The sequence below is a fragment of the Oryza sativa genome, chromosome 1, assembly GCF_034140825.1.
Source record: "Oryza sativa Japonica Group chromosome 1, ASM3414082v1".
Taxonomy (NCBI): Eukaryota; Viridiplantae; Streptophyta; class Magnoliopsida; order Poales; family Poaceae; genus Oryza; species Oryza sativa.
In genome coordinates, this window is record NC_089035.1 from 4,760,480 (window position 1) to 4,778,870 (window position 18,391).

The window sequence follows — 18,391 nt, forward strand, 5'->3', positions numbered from 1 at the left end:
GGATGGAGATGGATGGTAGTGCTAGTGCGTTGCGTAGGCCCGTACGTGCAGGAAATGGGCAATACTCCTCCTACGACGATGCTAGTACTGCAGTTTCGTCCGTGACGATTACTCGTTATTATTCCTACCGTCCTACGCACTCCTACTCCCGTATTAGTACTAGTATTAAGACTCACAATGCATGGATTTCACATTTTTCGAGTTTGCCTCGGCCGGCAGGGGGCGGCTACTGATACCACATCACAGCCACTCGATCCATGCATGCACCGATCGAATCCCAGGGAAAACCACACACACATAGAGATCTCGATCGGGCGGTGGCACAGTACGCAACGTGCTCCGGTTTTGTTGGGTCCCCGTTCGTACGATCTTTCGCGCACGCGGACGCAGCGTGCGTGCACCGCACCAGTCCCTCCCACTCTGGTTTCGCATTGATCCGTTTTGATCGGTCGCGCTTCCCCGATCGCTACATATGCACGCTGCCCAGCAGCTCTCTGTAAAGGCTGCTGCTAGCGTTAAATACACCAAAACTGCCTAACAACAAATTCCAACTACTCCTACATCCCCAAATGATTTATTTCTTCTTTTTTTTTCTTCTACTTTTTATTTGAGGAAATATCGCATGGTTAACTTGTTACTCCCTCCGTCCCATAATATAAGTGATTTTGATTTTTTTCTTGCAACATTTGACCACTCGTCTTATTTAATTTTTTTTGCAAATATAAAAAATAAAAAGTTGTGCTTAAAGTATTATAGATAATAAAGTAAGTCACAAATAAAATAAATAATAATTTCAAAAAATTTTAAATAAGACGAGTGGTCAAACGTTGTAAACAAAAACTCAAAATCCTTATATTATGAGACGGAGGGAGTAGTTCCCTACTGCACCGTGCTCGGAGAATTCTGGGCTCCATCTTTTGACCTAAATAAGCCAAAGTCAAATTCAAAATTAATTTTGAACTTGATTTGAAGACATTTTCAACACAGTTTATTTTATGTTGGCTTTTAAAACGTTAAGAACATACATATAGAAGTTTTACTGTTTTATTATTAGGAAATGTGGGTAACTGATGAGGCTGTCTGATGCAAAGTGGTCGCTGTTTCACTTTGTGATTTTACATCTGCTGTCGTCTCTTCTGCACTGCTGACCTGGAGTGTTGGTCGCTGCATTTGCATCCGACGAACGCTGCGTGTATGCTACTCCATGTTTCTGCAGTTTCAGCTGGATGCCTGGATCGCTATCAGAGTCGAGTGGGTTTGCATGATTAATTGCGAGAGGCACCCATCGTTTTCCCCGGTGCAGCCAAGGATTCCCCTACTGAGCTCGCTACTGATTCGACTAGATCCTCTTAATTCTCATCGCTTAATGTCGCCGAATCCAATTATTGCCAAAAAAAGATAAATCATCATTGCATCTGTGAACCTTATTGGACACCCATAGGCAAATTCGATGGAGGAGTTAGCAAGGCCAGGAGCAAAAATATGTAAGACAAGCAGGGATATCCTTTTCCTCGCCGTCGAAAGAACTATTGTATGAGTATTACAAAAAAACTTAAAAGAAAAAAATGCGACGAATATGTGCTTTGGTTTCTGGTTAGAGGCTCAACAACAATCAACTGAATCTTTCCCGGTCCACCCAACAAAAGACCTGAAAGGTGCCTGCATTAATTTGTTTATCTTCTCTTTTCTGCAGCCGTGAATGGACAAATGGAGATGGAAATGAGGCGTAGGAGTACTACATGCAGATGCAGCTTCACACGAGATGGAAAAATTAGCTGCTGAGTGCGTGCTGACTGGACAGCCATCGATTTCGATATGTACACATGACGACGAGACCGATTCTGCTAAACCAGTCAGCGCATGTGTTCCAGGAAGCGACTTTTTTATTTTTATGTGAAACGACAGTGTCCAGCTTCAGTGACGCACGGGTCACGCAAACTATGAATCTGACATCTTAAAACTTGGCGACTCTGCTATTAATTGATTATTACGTGAAGATACACGCGATTCGCCGTTCAGTTTTGTACAGATACTGCCCAATATACAAAGTTGGTCATCACTCACCAGCTTAATCAGTCGACCACCGATAGCCAGCCAGAGGAGAATTAAGTAATTTAATGGTGAAAGATACTAGCAGCTGATCTCCTGGTAACAGTTCATTCAATCTCATACAGGCCATTACATCATACAATACCAGCTACTAACATGTGCAGTTAGCACAAGAGAAAGATCATGATCAGTGGATGCAAATAAAGTAATTAAAGCACACGACTACACGAGCTTGGTGTTAATTTATGGGGGGCAGGAGAATTTCGATCTTGAGACTGCTGCTAAGTCTTAAACTGCACTAGCTGCCAATGGCTTGAGACGGCAGAGTCAAAATCTATGGACGGCGAGGAGAGTTTTTGTTGGGGGGTTTGAGCACAGTACAGCCCGGACAGCCCATCAGGCCCACGGTTTGGAGACCATTTTGTAGTGGGCTTCGTCACAGAGCATGACCGTTAGTAGGTCCTGAGCATTTAAAATGGGGACGTTGATTGAGAACTGCCGTTGCAAATTCTACCTGCAGGTAGCACACTGAAAAGCCGAAATCATGCACTGAATTCGTAGGATTCTTTTCTAGTCAAGATACAGATTTTATCTCGATTATCAATAGCATGCTTTTTAAACTATTAAACGGTACGTTCTATACGAAAACTTTCTATATATAGAAGTTGCTTTTAAATATGAAATATATCCATTTGTCAAGTTTGTAACAATTAAAACTTAATTAATTATATGCTAATAGCTTTCTCATTTTACGTGCATCAACTTAACATTCTTAATCAGTTTCAAACACCACAGTTACGTACACGTACTACTCCATTAGTGGTACTCCAGTTAGGCTCACGTCGCTTGTATGTACTACTCCCTTCATCTCATAATATAAGGTGCCCACACATTTTAAGATTTTACATTCAAAATATTTTGACCAATATTTAGTACAATATGAATTGAATTTTACTTGCTAAAAATTATATCATTGAAATTGAATTCACATTTGAATTTACTTTCATATGATTATAATTTTGTTACTATAAACCTTATAGTATATGAGTAAGACAAACATTTTATGGAGACCGTGTTAAGTTCGACCATGTCTTATATTATGGGATAGAGGGAGTATGATCTAATATACCTTATACGCTTATGCAGACTACACGACACAATCTGCGTTGATCTTAATATATTGAAGTGGTGGATTTATGTATTTTAGACTCTGCTGAATAAACTTTGCCGGACAGTGAACTGTAGTCACGAATACATCAGCATCGGTCGCCAATTAACGAGTTGGTGTCAACTTTTTTTTTTTCTGGGTGGGTTGGGATCAGCTTTTCGATCTGATCAATCTCGCTTGATGAGTTGCTTCCTGGTCATGGCGTTCTCCAATCTCAGTCAGGACTTTAGGCAACCATATAAATTGCCACGATCCATCTCAAATTCCATCACGAAAACCTCAACATGCCTTCCAAATTGAAGGCACTCGTTAATTAAGCAGTAGTGCTAGGAATGATGGAATCGAGTGACCAATCAATAGTCAATTAGGACCTGTTTGGTACACCTCAAACTTCTAAGTTTAACTCTAAGAGTTGGGTTTGGAGTGGAGTTGTGGAGCTGCCTAAACCCAGCTCCACAACTCTAGTTCATTTTGTGAGAGAGCTCTACCCAGCTCCACTCTCATTTTTTGGTGGAGCTGTAACTGTTTAGCTGAGCTCCAGCTCTTAAGCTGTGATAATCAGGCCTAATGGCATCACACAACTGAGAGAGCGAGAGAGCCACTGTGTGCTGGCGCGGCGCGGAGATCGTCGATCGATCGAGATGGTGTTCGTCAGTTTTGTGCACGCATGAACAAGTCCATCTGCGATGCTGCGGCCCACTATAGCATAGCATACACAAGTTGGGCCGGGCCCATCTCTGTTTTCTTTGGGAATACACGAGGGGAGTCCCGTACATCTCGTGATCGATGTTGATGAGGAACTGCATCAAAGCATGCAAATTCTACATGCTAACATACTGACAAAGTCTGAAATTAAAGCCAAAAATCATAAGTTGCAGGTTCGGCAATTGAGGCATTGACGTTCGATTCGAACAACCATGCATATAAACTGCCTCACATCTACTAATCTCATCTCCCATCGCCTCAAAGCTCAATGCTCTGATAGCGTTCCCGTGGAGGCGGACGCCGATCGATCAAGGTCACCGAGGAGAGAGAGGAGGAGGGTCGGAATTTAATTCACCGAAGCCCACCAGCTGATGAATTGCTGGTCATGGCGTTCTCCAGATGCCGCTCGTCCTCCGCGTCGGTGTACTGTTCAGCATGTTAGCAAGCGAGAATCATGAAATGTATCCGACAGAATTGTCAGAATTGGAATTGGCTCTTTGTTTGAGTAGGGATCGGAGTTTTGTTCTCCGACCAACACCCCAGTTTGCGTGGGCTTTGTAATAATGGCGCCCTTCGATCATCTCTGATCGAGCGGGCCTTGCACACACCCGGGGCACAACTGTCAACACTGTTGCTCTGGAAGAAATAGAAAACGATACGAGTGAAAATAGAACAGACAAATCCACACATTTCAAATCGACAAGAAACCTAGATGCACATGTATTTCTAATTTCATGATGAAACTAGGCGGTGCACGTGTCACGGACCTGGATCATCTCCAATACTTATTTTGGTGTGAAGGAATTGTGGCCAAACTGACCTCTCGTTCTTTTTTCGCAGGAGGTTCGGAGTTTCTTTTTCCGAACCCCTGCCTTACATATTATATGGACAATGTGAGGGTTTGGAGTTTTGTTTTCCGACCCCAGTTTCCCGTGCTTCTTGTGATCGATTTTGATGGACAACTGCACCATCTATCATGAAAATTCTACATGCTTGCATACTGAAAGTCTGAAAGCCAAAATCATATAGGCTCAAATTGCAGGTTCGGGCCATTGACATTCGAACAATCCCAAATTATATCTACTATATATCCACGCAAAACGGTGTGGGGGAATGATATAGCGAAATTGGTATACAAGAGACAGCAATCTGGAATTTGGTAAAGTTGGAGTTTTAAGCTTTGGTGGTGGTTCGTGCTCTTCAAAATTGAAGGTCTGTATATGTATATTTTATCCTCCACTGATTAAATTTTTGCATGACATCTAGGAGTGGCAACGGGGCGGGTTAGAGATGGTTTGGGCCAGAACGCCACCACCGAGTGTGCGCGTGTTATGAACAACTATGTTCATACTGTATTTTTTTTTTAAAAAAAAGTGCATGATAGTGAACTGTAGCGACGAATACATCAGCATCGATCGCCAATTTACCAGTATACTTTTTTTGTTTTTTTGGAAATCCCATCTTCCCATTCTCTTCGATCTCGATCGCATCATGAGTTGCTGGCCATAGCGGTCCTTCCAAAAACCTTTTGATGGTTTTTCCAGACAGGTAAGATGGCATTTCGCTGGAGATGAAGGAGAGCCCCTCAGACATCCTTCTGGCAGTAGAAGAGCTTCCTTTGTTGGAATAACCGGTACAATCTAGTAGAACCTTCTTCTTCATGTGCACCTTGATCATCCACGTTGTGGCATTGGGGTCAGCAGTGTGGTAGCGCTCGTTCAACAAGAAGCAAACGGCGTAAGGGTTTTCCATATCAACAACGGGGAATTCAGGTCGGACATTTGGAAGGCGGTTTTCAGAATCGAGTTCCCAAAGTTGGGCAGCATCCAATGTTGCATCTTCTCGCCATGTCTGATCCTCGTGCCACGACCACAGGGTGATGCTGAAGCTTCTGCTGCTGCTGCCGCCATGTTGGTTAACATTGACGAACTTGATGCCATGGTGGGTGGCACACAGACTACGGGAGGCTTGAGGGCATCCTCGCCCACGATCAATGTCAGCAACTGGATCGACCGGAAGTGGCACGTACCATAGAACAGGCTCCGGTGGGTCAACCCTTCCTGGATGTTCTACATTGGCGACGATCATCCCTGCTACCAAGTAGTCCACCCAGATCATGTAGCGATCGTGGCACGACAACACCGCATCAGTCGTCCAGCAGCACAGGTGAGCGAGGGCGTCGCCATGGCGGATCGGCACATTCCTGAAGACTCTCCAGTCGTCAGAGCCAGAAGCGAAGAGGTAGACGTTGGTTTCGGAAGATTGGCATGATCTTCTCTCGAGCTCAGCCACAACGAACGACGAAGAATTCTTGCTGCCGCAGGACAAAATACATGTGCCTTCCCTGCTCATGATGCGCGGGCGGATGGTGTCTCCCCTCCTCCAGTAGGAAACGGGCAGCCGCGTCAAGGAGGGGTGGTGGTTGCTGCTGCTGCTGCGGCTGGCATTGTAGACGAAGTAGTCGATGGCGGAAGGGCGAGCGTGCTTGTCGGGGGAGACGATCTGGAACAGGACGACGTTGCCGTGCGCGGCGATGACGTATGGGTAGGATGTGGTTCCCAGCGACGGGCGGGGCCCCTGCGGCCAGTCGAGGGTGAGGAGGGAGGTCTCCGGCGGCTTCACGAGCTCGAAGGAGACGGAGATCTGGTCGCCGCCGGAGGTGTAGGAGACCGCCGACGTGGTGCGGTCGCGGTCGTCGCGGCGGAAGGAATCCCTCCGGGCGCCGTACCGATTCAGGATCGCCCAGGTCGAGGTCGGATTGGAGGCGCCGGCGGCGTCGTCCAACGATAGGGTTGAGGAGGATCGCTTCAGCGGCCGCCCGGGAATCTCCGTCTCCTTGGTCGGCGTTGGTCCGCGACGGGATGCGTCGGCCCTGGCCCGCGAACCGTCGGACGATCCCTTGCGCCGCCTGTGGCTGGGAATCCGTGTCCCCGTCCCCGTCTCCGTCTCCGTGGTGGGGATCCGCATGGCGGCGGCGGCGGCGAGGGTTCTGTGTTTGGTTCGCGAAAGAGAAATTAAACAAAGGCGAGACGAACATAAACTTGGCTCGTTGGAGGAGTATTTGGGTTGGGGAAAGTCGGGTTAAATAACTCTTCAGTGCAACCCGATTCGGATACCCGAGTCGGGGAGGGAGAAGCGCGATAGGCAGGACTCATCCAAGTCGTTAGATCGAAACATCCAACGGTCAAAAAAAATCCAAGAGCTCATTGCTCGGACTCGGATATGCTGTGTTCGGGAGGTAACTCTCCAGCTCCCGCGCACGCAGAACGGAACGACTCGTATTTTGTTATAATTCATTAAGTACTATTAATTTTATTAAAAAATAGATTAATATAATTTTTTAAAGCAGCTTTTGTTTAAAAATCTTTTGTGAAAAACACATCATTTAGCAATTTAAAAAGTGTGCGCGCGTAAAACGAGGAATGTGACTTATTCTATGCTGTGCGGAGTCATGGCCTCATGGGTCTAGGCGGTTCGTGTTTGGATCCTACCCTCTCTATCCAAATATATACCAACCCAAGACCAAATTTGACGTATCATAGGCCTACAAATCTAAACATATATATTCAGGTTCGCATTTCTCAAATCCAGTCGTATGTTATTATATATCACGATAGAGTAAGATTGCACGATTGAAATTTCTCGGGGTGCGACTCTAATCTAGGTAAAATTTTTAGCGCACATAAAACGAGAAACCTCATTAGCTGACGATTGAAATTTTTATTATTTGTGTGTGCAACTGACATGTGGGTCCCACATGTTTTTTTTTCAGATCTAATTGCCATGTAAGCGCTATGTTAATGACACGTTAGGCAAAGACTTAGTCAAAAGAAGCCACGTAGGCGTTAAAACCGGACACAATACGGCCGATGGATCTTATTTAAACGGTTTTGTAAGTTGGGGACCTGTTTTGCAATGAAGTGATGAAAATCGGAATGGGCGAAAAATAGAGGGACCCAAAGTGAACTTATTCCTCTCCTGACCGACTCGGACTCTCCCAACCTCCCAGCCAGGCCCAGCAATTGCGTTGGCACTTGGCCACTTGGGGTCACCCGTATCCGTATCGGGTTGCACTGAAGAGTAGCTGGGACTGTCTATCCATTTGAGAGATGGATAGCAAAATCGAGAGTGGTTTATCTTCGCCTCGCCTTTGTTTTCCCTTTCGCGCACCAAATACGTCATGGCCGCGCACGACGTGTGGGTAGGATGTGGTTCCCACCGAGGGGCGGGTCTGCCATTGCTTGATGGAGTTAGAAGACAGTAGCATTTTCGTCAAAAAAAAAAACTAAAAACTGCATGGATCTAATTAACCTTCTTTTTTTTTTCGGTCATTGCAAACTTTCATCGTCCGATTGTGAGGCCATACACGAGAGCCACACGTCGTTGCCCTAGAAGAAATAGGAAAAATATACGGATGAAAATGGAACAGAATCGCATATTTCAAAGAGACAAGAAACCAAATGTGCATCTAATTTCAAGAGGAATAAGTTCACTTTGACTTCCTTAAAAGTGGTCCGAGTCTAATTTATAACACTTAACCGCAAAACCAGATATTTTGACTTCTAAACTGTTAAAATCGGTACAATTTAACTCCTTCAATGGTTTTGGAGGACGGTTTTACTGACGTAGCGTCTACGTGGCGATATTAATCGAGTCTTCATTCCACGCGGCGTTGACGTGGCACTTACGTGACAATAGAATTAAAAAATATGCGTTGGACCCATTAGTCATTCACGTAAAAAGAAATGTGGGCACACCCTGTCTCCTTCCTTCTTCCTCTTCCCTCTCTCCCTTTCTCTCTCTTTCTCTCCTCTTCTTCTTCCCCTAGCACGGTGGCGGCGGCGACGAAGTTGCACGACGCGTCGGTGCGGCGGAGGTGGGGCGCGAGGAAGGAGGAGAGGCGGCGGACCTGGCGGTGCGCGGGGGTGCCGAAGGAGGGAGGGCAATGCGGTGAGAATTGGAGGGGGCGGCGCCGAACGGCGGGTGGGGGAGGGGGTTGAAGGGCGACAAGGTCACAGTCGGAGTGGAGGAGGGGGTGTAGGTGCTGGTTGTTGCGTCGGCGGCGGCGACATGGAGGTGCTCTTCGAGCTCGTCGCGGTTGGAGGAGCGGAGCTCAATGCTGGCTCGACGACGACGGCTCCACCGACAGCGTCTGCGGTCGTGCGGAGGTCGACGACGGCTCCACCGCCAGCGGCAGGTTCTGGAGGGTGAAGAAGGTACTCAACCTGGGGTTAGAGCAGCGGCTACGCGATTCCATCGCCATCGTCCACGACTTCGTGAACGCATCATCTGGTAGCGGCAGGAGCAGATCCGCCGCTGGTGCCAACCTACCTCCCTCGTTTCCCCCAACCCCAAGTATCTCCGCCGCCAGCGCCATTCTCCACTGACGCCGTAGCTCTATGGCCCTCTCCGATGGCGGTGACTGCCTCGCCCCAGCTTGACGGCCTGCCTCCTCCTATGGCTCCGGCGCTGCCATTGGTGCCGACCCACCCAACTTCTACCATGCTCGAGTTGAGGCCGTGACGGAGGAGGAGCAAGAGTGGACGCCTCGGCCTCGACCTCCCTAGGTCCCGCTGGCCGACGCCCCTCTACCGCCACCCAGCTGACGCGACGCCGCCGCTCCCCTCGTTGTCCCATCGTCGCTGCTGTGTAGAAGAGGATACGTGCCAGCCTGCCAGGGGAGGAGAGGAGGGGGTGAAGGGAAAGAGGAAGAAGAGAGTGATAAGGGGAAGAGGGAGATGACATGTGGGCCCCACATGTTAAGTCAGACCGGGTCAAAGCGCCACGCAAGCGAAACCACTATCCAAAACAGAGTTAAATTGTACCGGTTTTAATAGTTGGGGGAGTTAAGATATCGAGAATACGAATTAGATTGGAGCTATATTTAAGGGAGTCAAAGTGGACTTATTCCATTTCATGAAGCTGGGTGTGTGCACGAACACGTCCATCAAGCATTTGAGCTGCTAAGCGGCGAAGATAGCTGTAGCAGGTGGCCGCTTGGCTGGTCGGCACGACCGCGACCGTTGGGCTGCCACCACATGGCGCCCCAGTTAAGCTTAGGAGTAAGTCTATCTTCCTCTCTCATTTCTTCCCCATGGTCGAATCCGATCTTTCAATCGTAAAACCGGGTTTAATATCTCCCTTACCTTCAAAAACCGGTGTAAATCGACTTCCAAGACAGTATTTAGTCCGGTTTTAGCTTATGTGGCGTCCACGTGGCAGTAAAATTTAGGTGGGGCCCACATCTCAGTTACATTATTTATTTCTCCTCTCCTCCCTCGCAGGCAGCCACGGAGACTGAAGGGGACTGGCACGGCGGAGGGGACTAAAGAGCCTACGGGTGCGGCGCGTGGGCCGCTGGTCCGTCGCGGACGGAGCCAGAACGTCGCCGCTGCGACCACCACAGAGAGGTGCGCAGGTGCTGACTAATCGCGATGCGGCCGCCATCGCTGTCGCGGCCACTAGCCTTCCCGACGCTGGACTCGTCGGTGGCGTTGGCATCCTGGGGCACGGCGTCGGGGACCAAGACCTCCTCAACCTCTTTCTTACTCGAGCTCTCCCCGTGCGTGCTCATCTCCGCTGCCATGGCACCGCCGCTGTCGCAGCAACAAAACGCCGTCATCCGTGCTGTCCATGTCGCCAACGTCCGGATCCGCAACTGGCACGGCGCGCTGCTGATGGAGACTAGGCAGTTCCTCTCCAACGACAGGCACGCTCTCGGAGAATATGTGCCCTGGTGAGACCCAGGACGCCGGACCTCGGGTGGTGGCAGCAATTTTTGGAGTAGCTCCCAGCCGCTGCTCCCACCCTTGCTCCCCTGCAAGCTCGCCGATGTCGGCCGCCGTGTACCTCCCCAGCGACCTCGGTAGCCGGGGCGGAGACCGACGGGTGCGGCGCTGGGGTCGCGGACCGCGCATCACTGGTTCGATGCGGACGAAGCCGGAACGTCGCCGCCACCGCGACCTCCTCAAGCTCCGGCATCCTCCATCCGGCATTCGCCCTTCCGCCTCCTTCCCGTACGTCGGTACGTGGCCGGCCGGCGAGCTCCTTCCCACGCACGACGCGGTCGGCCGCCTGGCAAGCTCCTGCACCGTGCGCCATCGTCGTTGCCCTGCCTCTGTGTTGATGGATGGTGAGGAAAGAGGAAGAGATCAAAGAGAGAGAGAGAGACAGGGAGAGAGGTAAGGGAGATGGGATGAGGTGGAGGCCGCTGACAAATGGGTCCCACCTGATGACTTGCCGTGTCAAACACCACCTCGGATAAAACCGCCTCCAATACAACAGTTTTGGGAGTTGGGGACCCGGTTTTGCGGTTGGGGAAGCGATTGTAACAAGTGCATGAGTTGAGGGAGGCAAAATAGACTTATTCATTAAGCTTATTATGAGCCTGATATCCAGAGAAATCGTACTTGGGCCTCATTTTGGCCTAACAAGTCATCATCAGACAGCGAGGCAGATGCTCGGCGACGGCAGGCGTTAGCCTGAGCAGCCTCCGCCTCGATGGCTCTAGAGATTCTGCGGAAACCGCCGCCGCTTGTTCTCAAATTATGCGAGATGCAGGTACCATCGCTTTGATGATGATTGTAGTTTTTCCCAAAACCTACTTTTCTACCTCAAAACGCGAGACATTTGCGACGATCATAGAGCAGCACCTCACGTGCGACGACAATGCAATATACTTCGTACACGCATAACAAAAATGACTGTACCTTCTTCATAAGCCTGATGTTCTGATAATTGCCTGGAACTGATACAATGTTCAGGGGTTGTGAGTAGTATCAGATAGATAACAGGGATTTATGGTTGGTTTTCCATCGTAGAGGTGAGTACGAGACTACGAGAGGACAGTCGCTGGCTGCCGATTGGTGAGAGTTCCGTGAAGTGCATTCTTTACATTTCATCACATATCCAACAAAATAGTGCATCGCTAAGAAAAGAAGTTCCAGCTAGTTATAGTTTACTGATGGACGATTATGCAGTTATTCTGCCTCACTGCTCATCTGGAGGTATCGCCATCAATTCCCTAGCTTTCCTACAAAACATTTGGACGAATAAAATGTCAGTTATAACAACCCAAAGCGTAAAATTGACCCAAAGAAGGAAGAATGGCATATAAAACCGAAAAGAACAGTCGAGTGTTGAGTTGCTTCAGTTGCAGTAAATGTGGGCACAAGCACAACGGAATATGCTAGTACTAATGGTCATGTTCCCTGCGCAACCACATTTTTATTTGGAAGGCATACTCGAGAGAAACGGAAGATTGCCTTAGTTCCCTCTCAATCTCAACATTCCCCGTATCTATTTTTTGCGCATCCATGAGAGCATCACACGCATGTTTGTACTCCTGGTTTTAGAGTAAATCAGGACACGGACCATAATACATGGATCACAATACGTTAGCTGCAGTGAGTCTTACCTTGGGTAGCATGTGAGCTGCACCCTGACGATAGCGAGCTTTTGCCCAGTTAGGCCGCATCATTCAGCATTTGTAAGCATCAGATAGAGCACCTTCAGCATCACCCATGAGCAATCTACAGATGCTCCTGTTTGCGTACAAAACTGCAGTCGGTCCGTGAGCAAGCCTATGCTCAAGCATCAGATAAACAAATCATTCCCAAGCTTAAGAATAACGTACAAAAACTTTATAACAACAATAATTGATTAGCGTTAACAATCAGAAATAAGGTGCAAGAAATTACCAGATCATATATTTTTGCTGCAGCGCCGTAATTCTTCTGCTTGAATAGCAAATCTGCCTGTGCCTTCAAAACGACTTTTCTACTCTCCTTCTGATGTTGATCCTAAACACAACGTAAACAATAGTATCCTGATGCAATCTGAAGTAAACTTTTGAAATTTTGAATAATAGAACATTTATTTAGGATGATTTCCATTAATAAAGAAACTAAGCATCTTTATCTCCAACATTCTTCATGATTTGTGGTTAGTCCTGTGGCATTCTTATGCTGTAATTTAAGCGTACTCGATGATATCGATAACTCAAACAGAACTCTAATTTTGATCAGTTGCAGAAGTCACTACCACTCAAGTATAGCTCTAATTTTCATCATTTACATAAGTCACAATATGTGATACTTACAAGGGAAAAGTCCCCCCCCCTCTGATTTATGTTTCACATTTGAATTAACAACTTAAGGTCCAAATTTGACTTTCTAAGTTGCTGACAATCAAGTCAACAGACAGATGGGCTAGATGTATTATTATATATGAAGAGCTCAAGATGCCACTTATATTTATTATTAAAATTTGTATGTGGACCAGACTTTTAAAGTCAGGTTATTAAGTACTCCAGCGAAATTGAAGACTTCACAACTACTCCAAAGGCTGAAGGACAAAACGGGTTTGTTCTACTTCAAAGGAATATGTATGATAACAAAGCTAAACCAGTACTATTAAGACATGATCCTTCTATCTAGTACTATTAAATGCCATTGATATGTAAGCTAACCCAGTTTTACAGCCTAACAACTTAACAAGCATCAGAGAACTACGTGAAGTGGTGAAATAGAGCTCTGCAATGCAAAGTGCATGGTAAGCAACACGAAATATGAACAGAGAGCATAGCAGTATCTTTAGTACAAAAAGATCAAAAGTGTGTAACTGTATAAAATGTACCATTGGCTTTGTATTTGACTTTTGCATGAGCGATATTCCATTGACACTCCAGTTTGGGACATTTGGAATTGAAGAAGTCAATGGAAATAGCATTTCAACTTCTTCCCTGCAATCATGTAATGCAGCGCTCTATTGGCAACCAACCCAACTGCACAAGCACAACAAAATGAAGAAAAGTCGCTTCATACAGTGTAATTCAGCAAGGAACCTAAAACAAACAATATTGGTGAAATCAGTGTATGGCCTATTATCACAATCTGTGGCTTTCAAGTTTCAACCAAACGACTCATTACGACCCAAAAAACCATGGTGTTAGGTTCAAAGCTGGCCATGGGATTTTTGGACATTGATATGACCTTCTATCAAAATGGTCTTTTGGATATAGGCTGGATTTGAGAACTCATCGGTTACTGAAAGGTCATCCATGCTTTGCACAACTCGTAAGATATACTTACACATACAATAATATAAACGAACACAGGTTCAGATAATCCATAGGAAACTATAAAATATGCAAATGATAAGTGCAATGTTTTTGTTAACTTAAGCCCTGTTCGGATGTGATAAGGATGAAGATTAAATATGGGGTACGTAAAACGAGAAAACCATTAGTGTATGATTAATTGAGTTTTAATTATTTTAAACTTGAAAATGGATTTATTTTATATTTCAAAGCAACTTCTATATATAAAGTTTTCACACGAAATACATAGTTTAACAATTTGAAAAATGTGCTAACGAAAACCGAAGTAAAATCTGTATCTTAATCATAAAGTAACATGACCTTAGTCAAAACAGCCTCAACTTATTGCTAAAATAACTCCCTAAAATAATCAGAGTTGTAATAAAACACACAAGAATCACAGACTTATAGACCAGAGTGGAGAACCAATAACTGACTCAGAAGAATAGAAAACATACATCATCAGGAATATTAGGGTTTGCTCCAGCCTTCAGAAGAAACTGAATGAAGTTAGTATAGCCTCCTTGCGACGCAGCAAGCATCAAAGGGGTTACAACTGTACCCTTGCCATTAACATCAGCACCAGCCTGAGAAAAGCATTGTGCAATAGAATATTTAGCTCCATAAGTTCATGGAACAAATGTCTTGAGTTAGCAAAATTAAAACACCGCATTAGTTGATCAAATATAGACTCAATAAAACACTGACCTTTATGAGTAGCTTCATACACTTCAATGATCGGTAGATAAGGGAACTCATCAGGGGACTACCGGCTCCATTATTGACAATTACGTTAGACTGAAAGCAGAATATAAGAATTTAGCCTCAGTACAACCAGAAAAATATGTGAAAGAAAAAGGGAAGCAATATAATGCTCTAACCTTTTTTTTTCTGATTAATGTTTGCCACTTTTTATAAGTCTAACTGTTGAAGTTAGCAACTTTCGATGTTGAAAGAATTAAAGTTGCATTATGTGCATATTTTACAGACTTTTAACTAAAATAGAAAAAATATATTACACATGAAACCATAATTATTATAATCAGAGTTCAGATATATGTAATGCCACATTTACACAAATTTCATGAAGCCAAACTGAAGTTACTGCATTGGAATGGAAGAGATTTTAGTGGACATTTAGTGAAGTCAATATCAAACCAGAAGGTCAGCAATGAGATAGATGGAGGTACAAATATGCCATGATGATCCTAAAGCATTTCAATCATTAAGAGATGAGTAGATAAAAGAGCAGGATAATAGCTTATATAAGTGCCATGAATTGAACACCTAAATTCTCATGCTCTTTCCCAAAAGAACATCAGCCAACCTTATTTAGAGCATGCCAAATGGCAATTTTAGGACTTGGAAGTATTACTCAAAGGTCAGCGGTATAATAATAATCACAACGCAGGTGGAAGATGCTACGCGCGCGGGGTGGCTGTGTCGATCAGGGGCCTCTGTGAGGCGCACTACACAGGTTAAGTAGCACGCTATCCTAACTCTCATCACAATAATTCATTTCATAACAAAAAAAAAAACAATCCTTTTTAAGACCTGGAAATCCCATATGATCTAAGATCCTCTATAAAATGTCTAAATAAAAACCAAAATGATAGATTATGCACTGCAGTATCTGAGAATGGGTCAATCCAAGCAAACAGAACAGTCCCATGCAAACACGCATCAGTGTACATCAGCTAATGAGCTAACTATCTAAGTGGAAAACAAAACAAACATCTAGCTATCAAACTAGCAGTGAAAAAAAAAAAGAAGAGGAAATAAGAAATAGTAGCAACTACATGCATCTGCCTTGTGATCCAACAAAATCTTCAGTGTCTTATCCTTGCCATTGTTAGCAGCATGAAAGAGTGGTGTTCCAAGGCCACAGTCTATGTCAACAGGTATTCCTTTTGAAAGCAAGAACTCTGTTACCTTACAGCATCCTGCAATGAATGAGATGGGCCATAAATCTTGGGGGAAACAAATACTATATAAATTGAGTTATTTGAATAAACATTTACCAATACAATGGACAAATCACAATAGATTGCATGTGAGATGTGAGCGAGTATAAACAGAGCAAACCAATACAACTTTGAGTGGTGATATATAAACTAAAAGTATCTAGATTAGCAACACAATAAAAGATAACTGTGACGACATGGTTGGATTAAATGTAATCTATTAATAGTAATGCAGTATCGTAGAATCTTGTACAACAATATAATTGGTAATATAACAAGGAAATGGATAGTGTTCATATCAAGGGAGACCTGTGCCAGCAGCATGGTGGAGAACTGTGCATCCTCTAACATCTGCTTTTGTTACATCACCACTATGATCAAGAAAATACTCCACCGTAGGAACATCACCAGACTCAGCAGCGGCCATAAACGGTGTTATATCTGTAATAAACAGCACATCAGTACACTTGGCACATTATACTGCCAAAGCATAGACATGGCAACCGTCAATTTCACGAAAGGATGGTACAGTTAGATAATGACCTTCTTTTCCAGCAATATTCACGTCACCCCCCAATTCCTCCACCAAGAACTTGCAAACATTCAGATGGCCCTGGCATGCCGCGGCGTGCAGCACCCCAATCCCATGCTTGTTAAGAGCTAAGACGGCATCTAGGGATGCAAGCGGGCCAACTCGCAAACCTACTTATATGTAAAATAAGTGATAACCCGTGTGTTTTCACGTCGTGGTCCGATTTGCCGCACTTAGAGATGCAAGTGGGTCGATCCATAAACTCATTTATACGGGTTACCTACTAATTTTGCCTATAAGCGGGTTCACGGGTTGACCCGCTTGCAACCCTAAGTCTTTCCTTTCTGAATCCCAAGGCTCTTTATAAAACCTTCTCCCAAATAAGAACAAAAAGAAAAGTCATCACAGTGAGGAAGATAATCTGAAAATGAACAGATTAACTAGGTAGAACGTGAAAAGAAAAGCGACGAAAACGTGCAACGTGCAAGAACCTCACTGAGTCATGTGAACCTATACCTTGTGACTTGAAAACATTTGTGTAGAGTACTGTCTGCTACACATCACACATTAGCACTTGGGAGAGGTAATTGTAATAGAAAGATGATCACAACATTGTCGCATTTATCCAATGCAAGGACTTGCTACAATAAAAGCCTCAGTCAGGTCTTGCAATTTCTAGATAAGATGGCATGCATCTCCAGTAATCCATAGACCTGGCTGTTAATTCCTTCACGCAGGGTGAAAAATCCACGCAGCCATAACATCACCGAAAATAAAATAAAATGTGGGAAATTCCCAAAGGCAACAGCAACGCAGCAAGCGCCCTTCCTTCAAAAATTCCATGGCCAAATTAATTAGCAGTACTACAGCCATCGCCAAGCGTTCCACACAGGAGGAATCACCCAAACCTAAGGGAGGAAAATCACGCAACAGGCGCATGCAAAAGGGGGCCAATGCGTAGACGCATCGATCGGGGAAGGGGATCGACGCGGCGGAGAAGAAGAAGGGGAGGAGGAGGAGGAGAGGTAGTAGCAACCTTTGAGGCGTCCGAGGTTCCCGTCGAAGGCCGCCCTCAGGCCTCAGGAGAGCGCTCTCACCTGCGAACAAACCGAGAAATCGCCATTAGAGCACATGGCCGAGGAGCTAGCAAGCCGATCGAGCTAAGAGGAGATGCGGGGAGAGGGCGTCGGTGGGGCGGCAGTAGACGAACGGAACGGCGCCGCCATGGCTCGCCTCGCCGCGAGGAGGGAGGAAGCTTGCAGGAGGAGGAGCGGAGTGGGTGGTGGGTTTTGCTCGTCCACCACGACGAGGGCGAGGGTTTGGCGGTGCACCCGTGCCCCGTGGACTGTAGGCCTGTAGCTCTCACGGGTGTACCAAGACCAGGTTCACGGAGCCGTTTGCTCGGTACGGAGAAAGCGGATAGATAGGTAGTCTATGACATGGGTGGCCCGCTTACAGGCCAGTACTACCGGAAAAAGGAAATTAGTGGAGACCGGATGCAAACAGGCTCCCGTACAGCCTCGCCATAGATAATTGCCACGTAGACAACCGAACGATCGAACGTCTCGCTGGGCATTACTTTTTGTCCTAAAAAAATTCATGGGATATGACTCCTCCTAATCACATCCTTCATTTCACATTGGTTACAGTCTCAGCTTATTCCAGCTACCTCGTCCTAATTTACAGAGTCTCCTCGAATGCCCTAGTTAATTTGAAGCCAAGGTTATTTTTTGAATTTTTTAAACTTAAATTTAAAGTTGATCTTACGATGTTTTCAACGTAGTTTTTTTTATTTGCTCTTAAATCGTTAGGACATATATCTACCTATAAAATATTTTTTCCTAATAAGCTAAAATAATTTTCATTAGAGAATA

At 45.5% G+C, this 18,391-nt stretch overlaps 1 protein-coding gene and 1 pseudogene across 2 annotated transcripts; both read right to left on the minus strand.

The window, feature by feature from the left end:
* Nucleotides 1-5,128: 5,128 nt before the first annotated feature.
* LOC9267956 (uncharacterized) lies at nt 5,129-6,973 on the minus strand. The gene has a single exon (XM_015787185.3). It carries the CDS (start codon nt 6,887-6,889, stop codon nt 5,252-5,254), a length of 1,638 nt encoding a protein of 545 aa, XP_015642671.1. The 5' UTR covers nt 6,890-6,973; the 3' UTR covers nt 5,129-5,251.
* A 4,640-nt stretch (nt 6,974-11,613) lies between these two features.
* Nucleotides 11,614-17,777, minus strand: LOC9270422 (uncharacterized; annotated as a pseudogene). Its single transcript, XR_010737134.1, has 9 exons — nt 17,554-17,777; nt 16,295-16,426; nt 15,825-15,964; nt 14,730-14,819; nt 14,480-14,608; nt 13,559-13,706; nt 12,622-12,723; nt 12,339-12,504; nt 11,614-11,954 (listed from the first exon to the last, which is right to left on the minus strand). The product of XR_010737134.1 is annotated as an uncharacterized protein (transcript).
* Nucleotides 17,778-18,391: the final 614 nt, after the last annotated feature.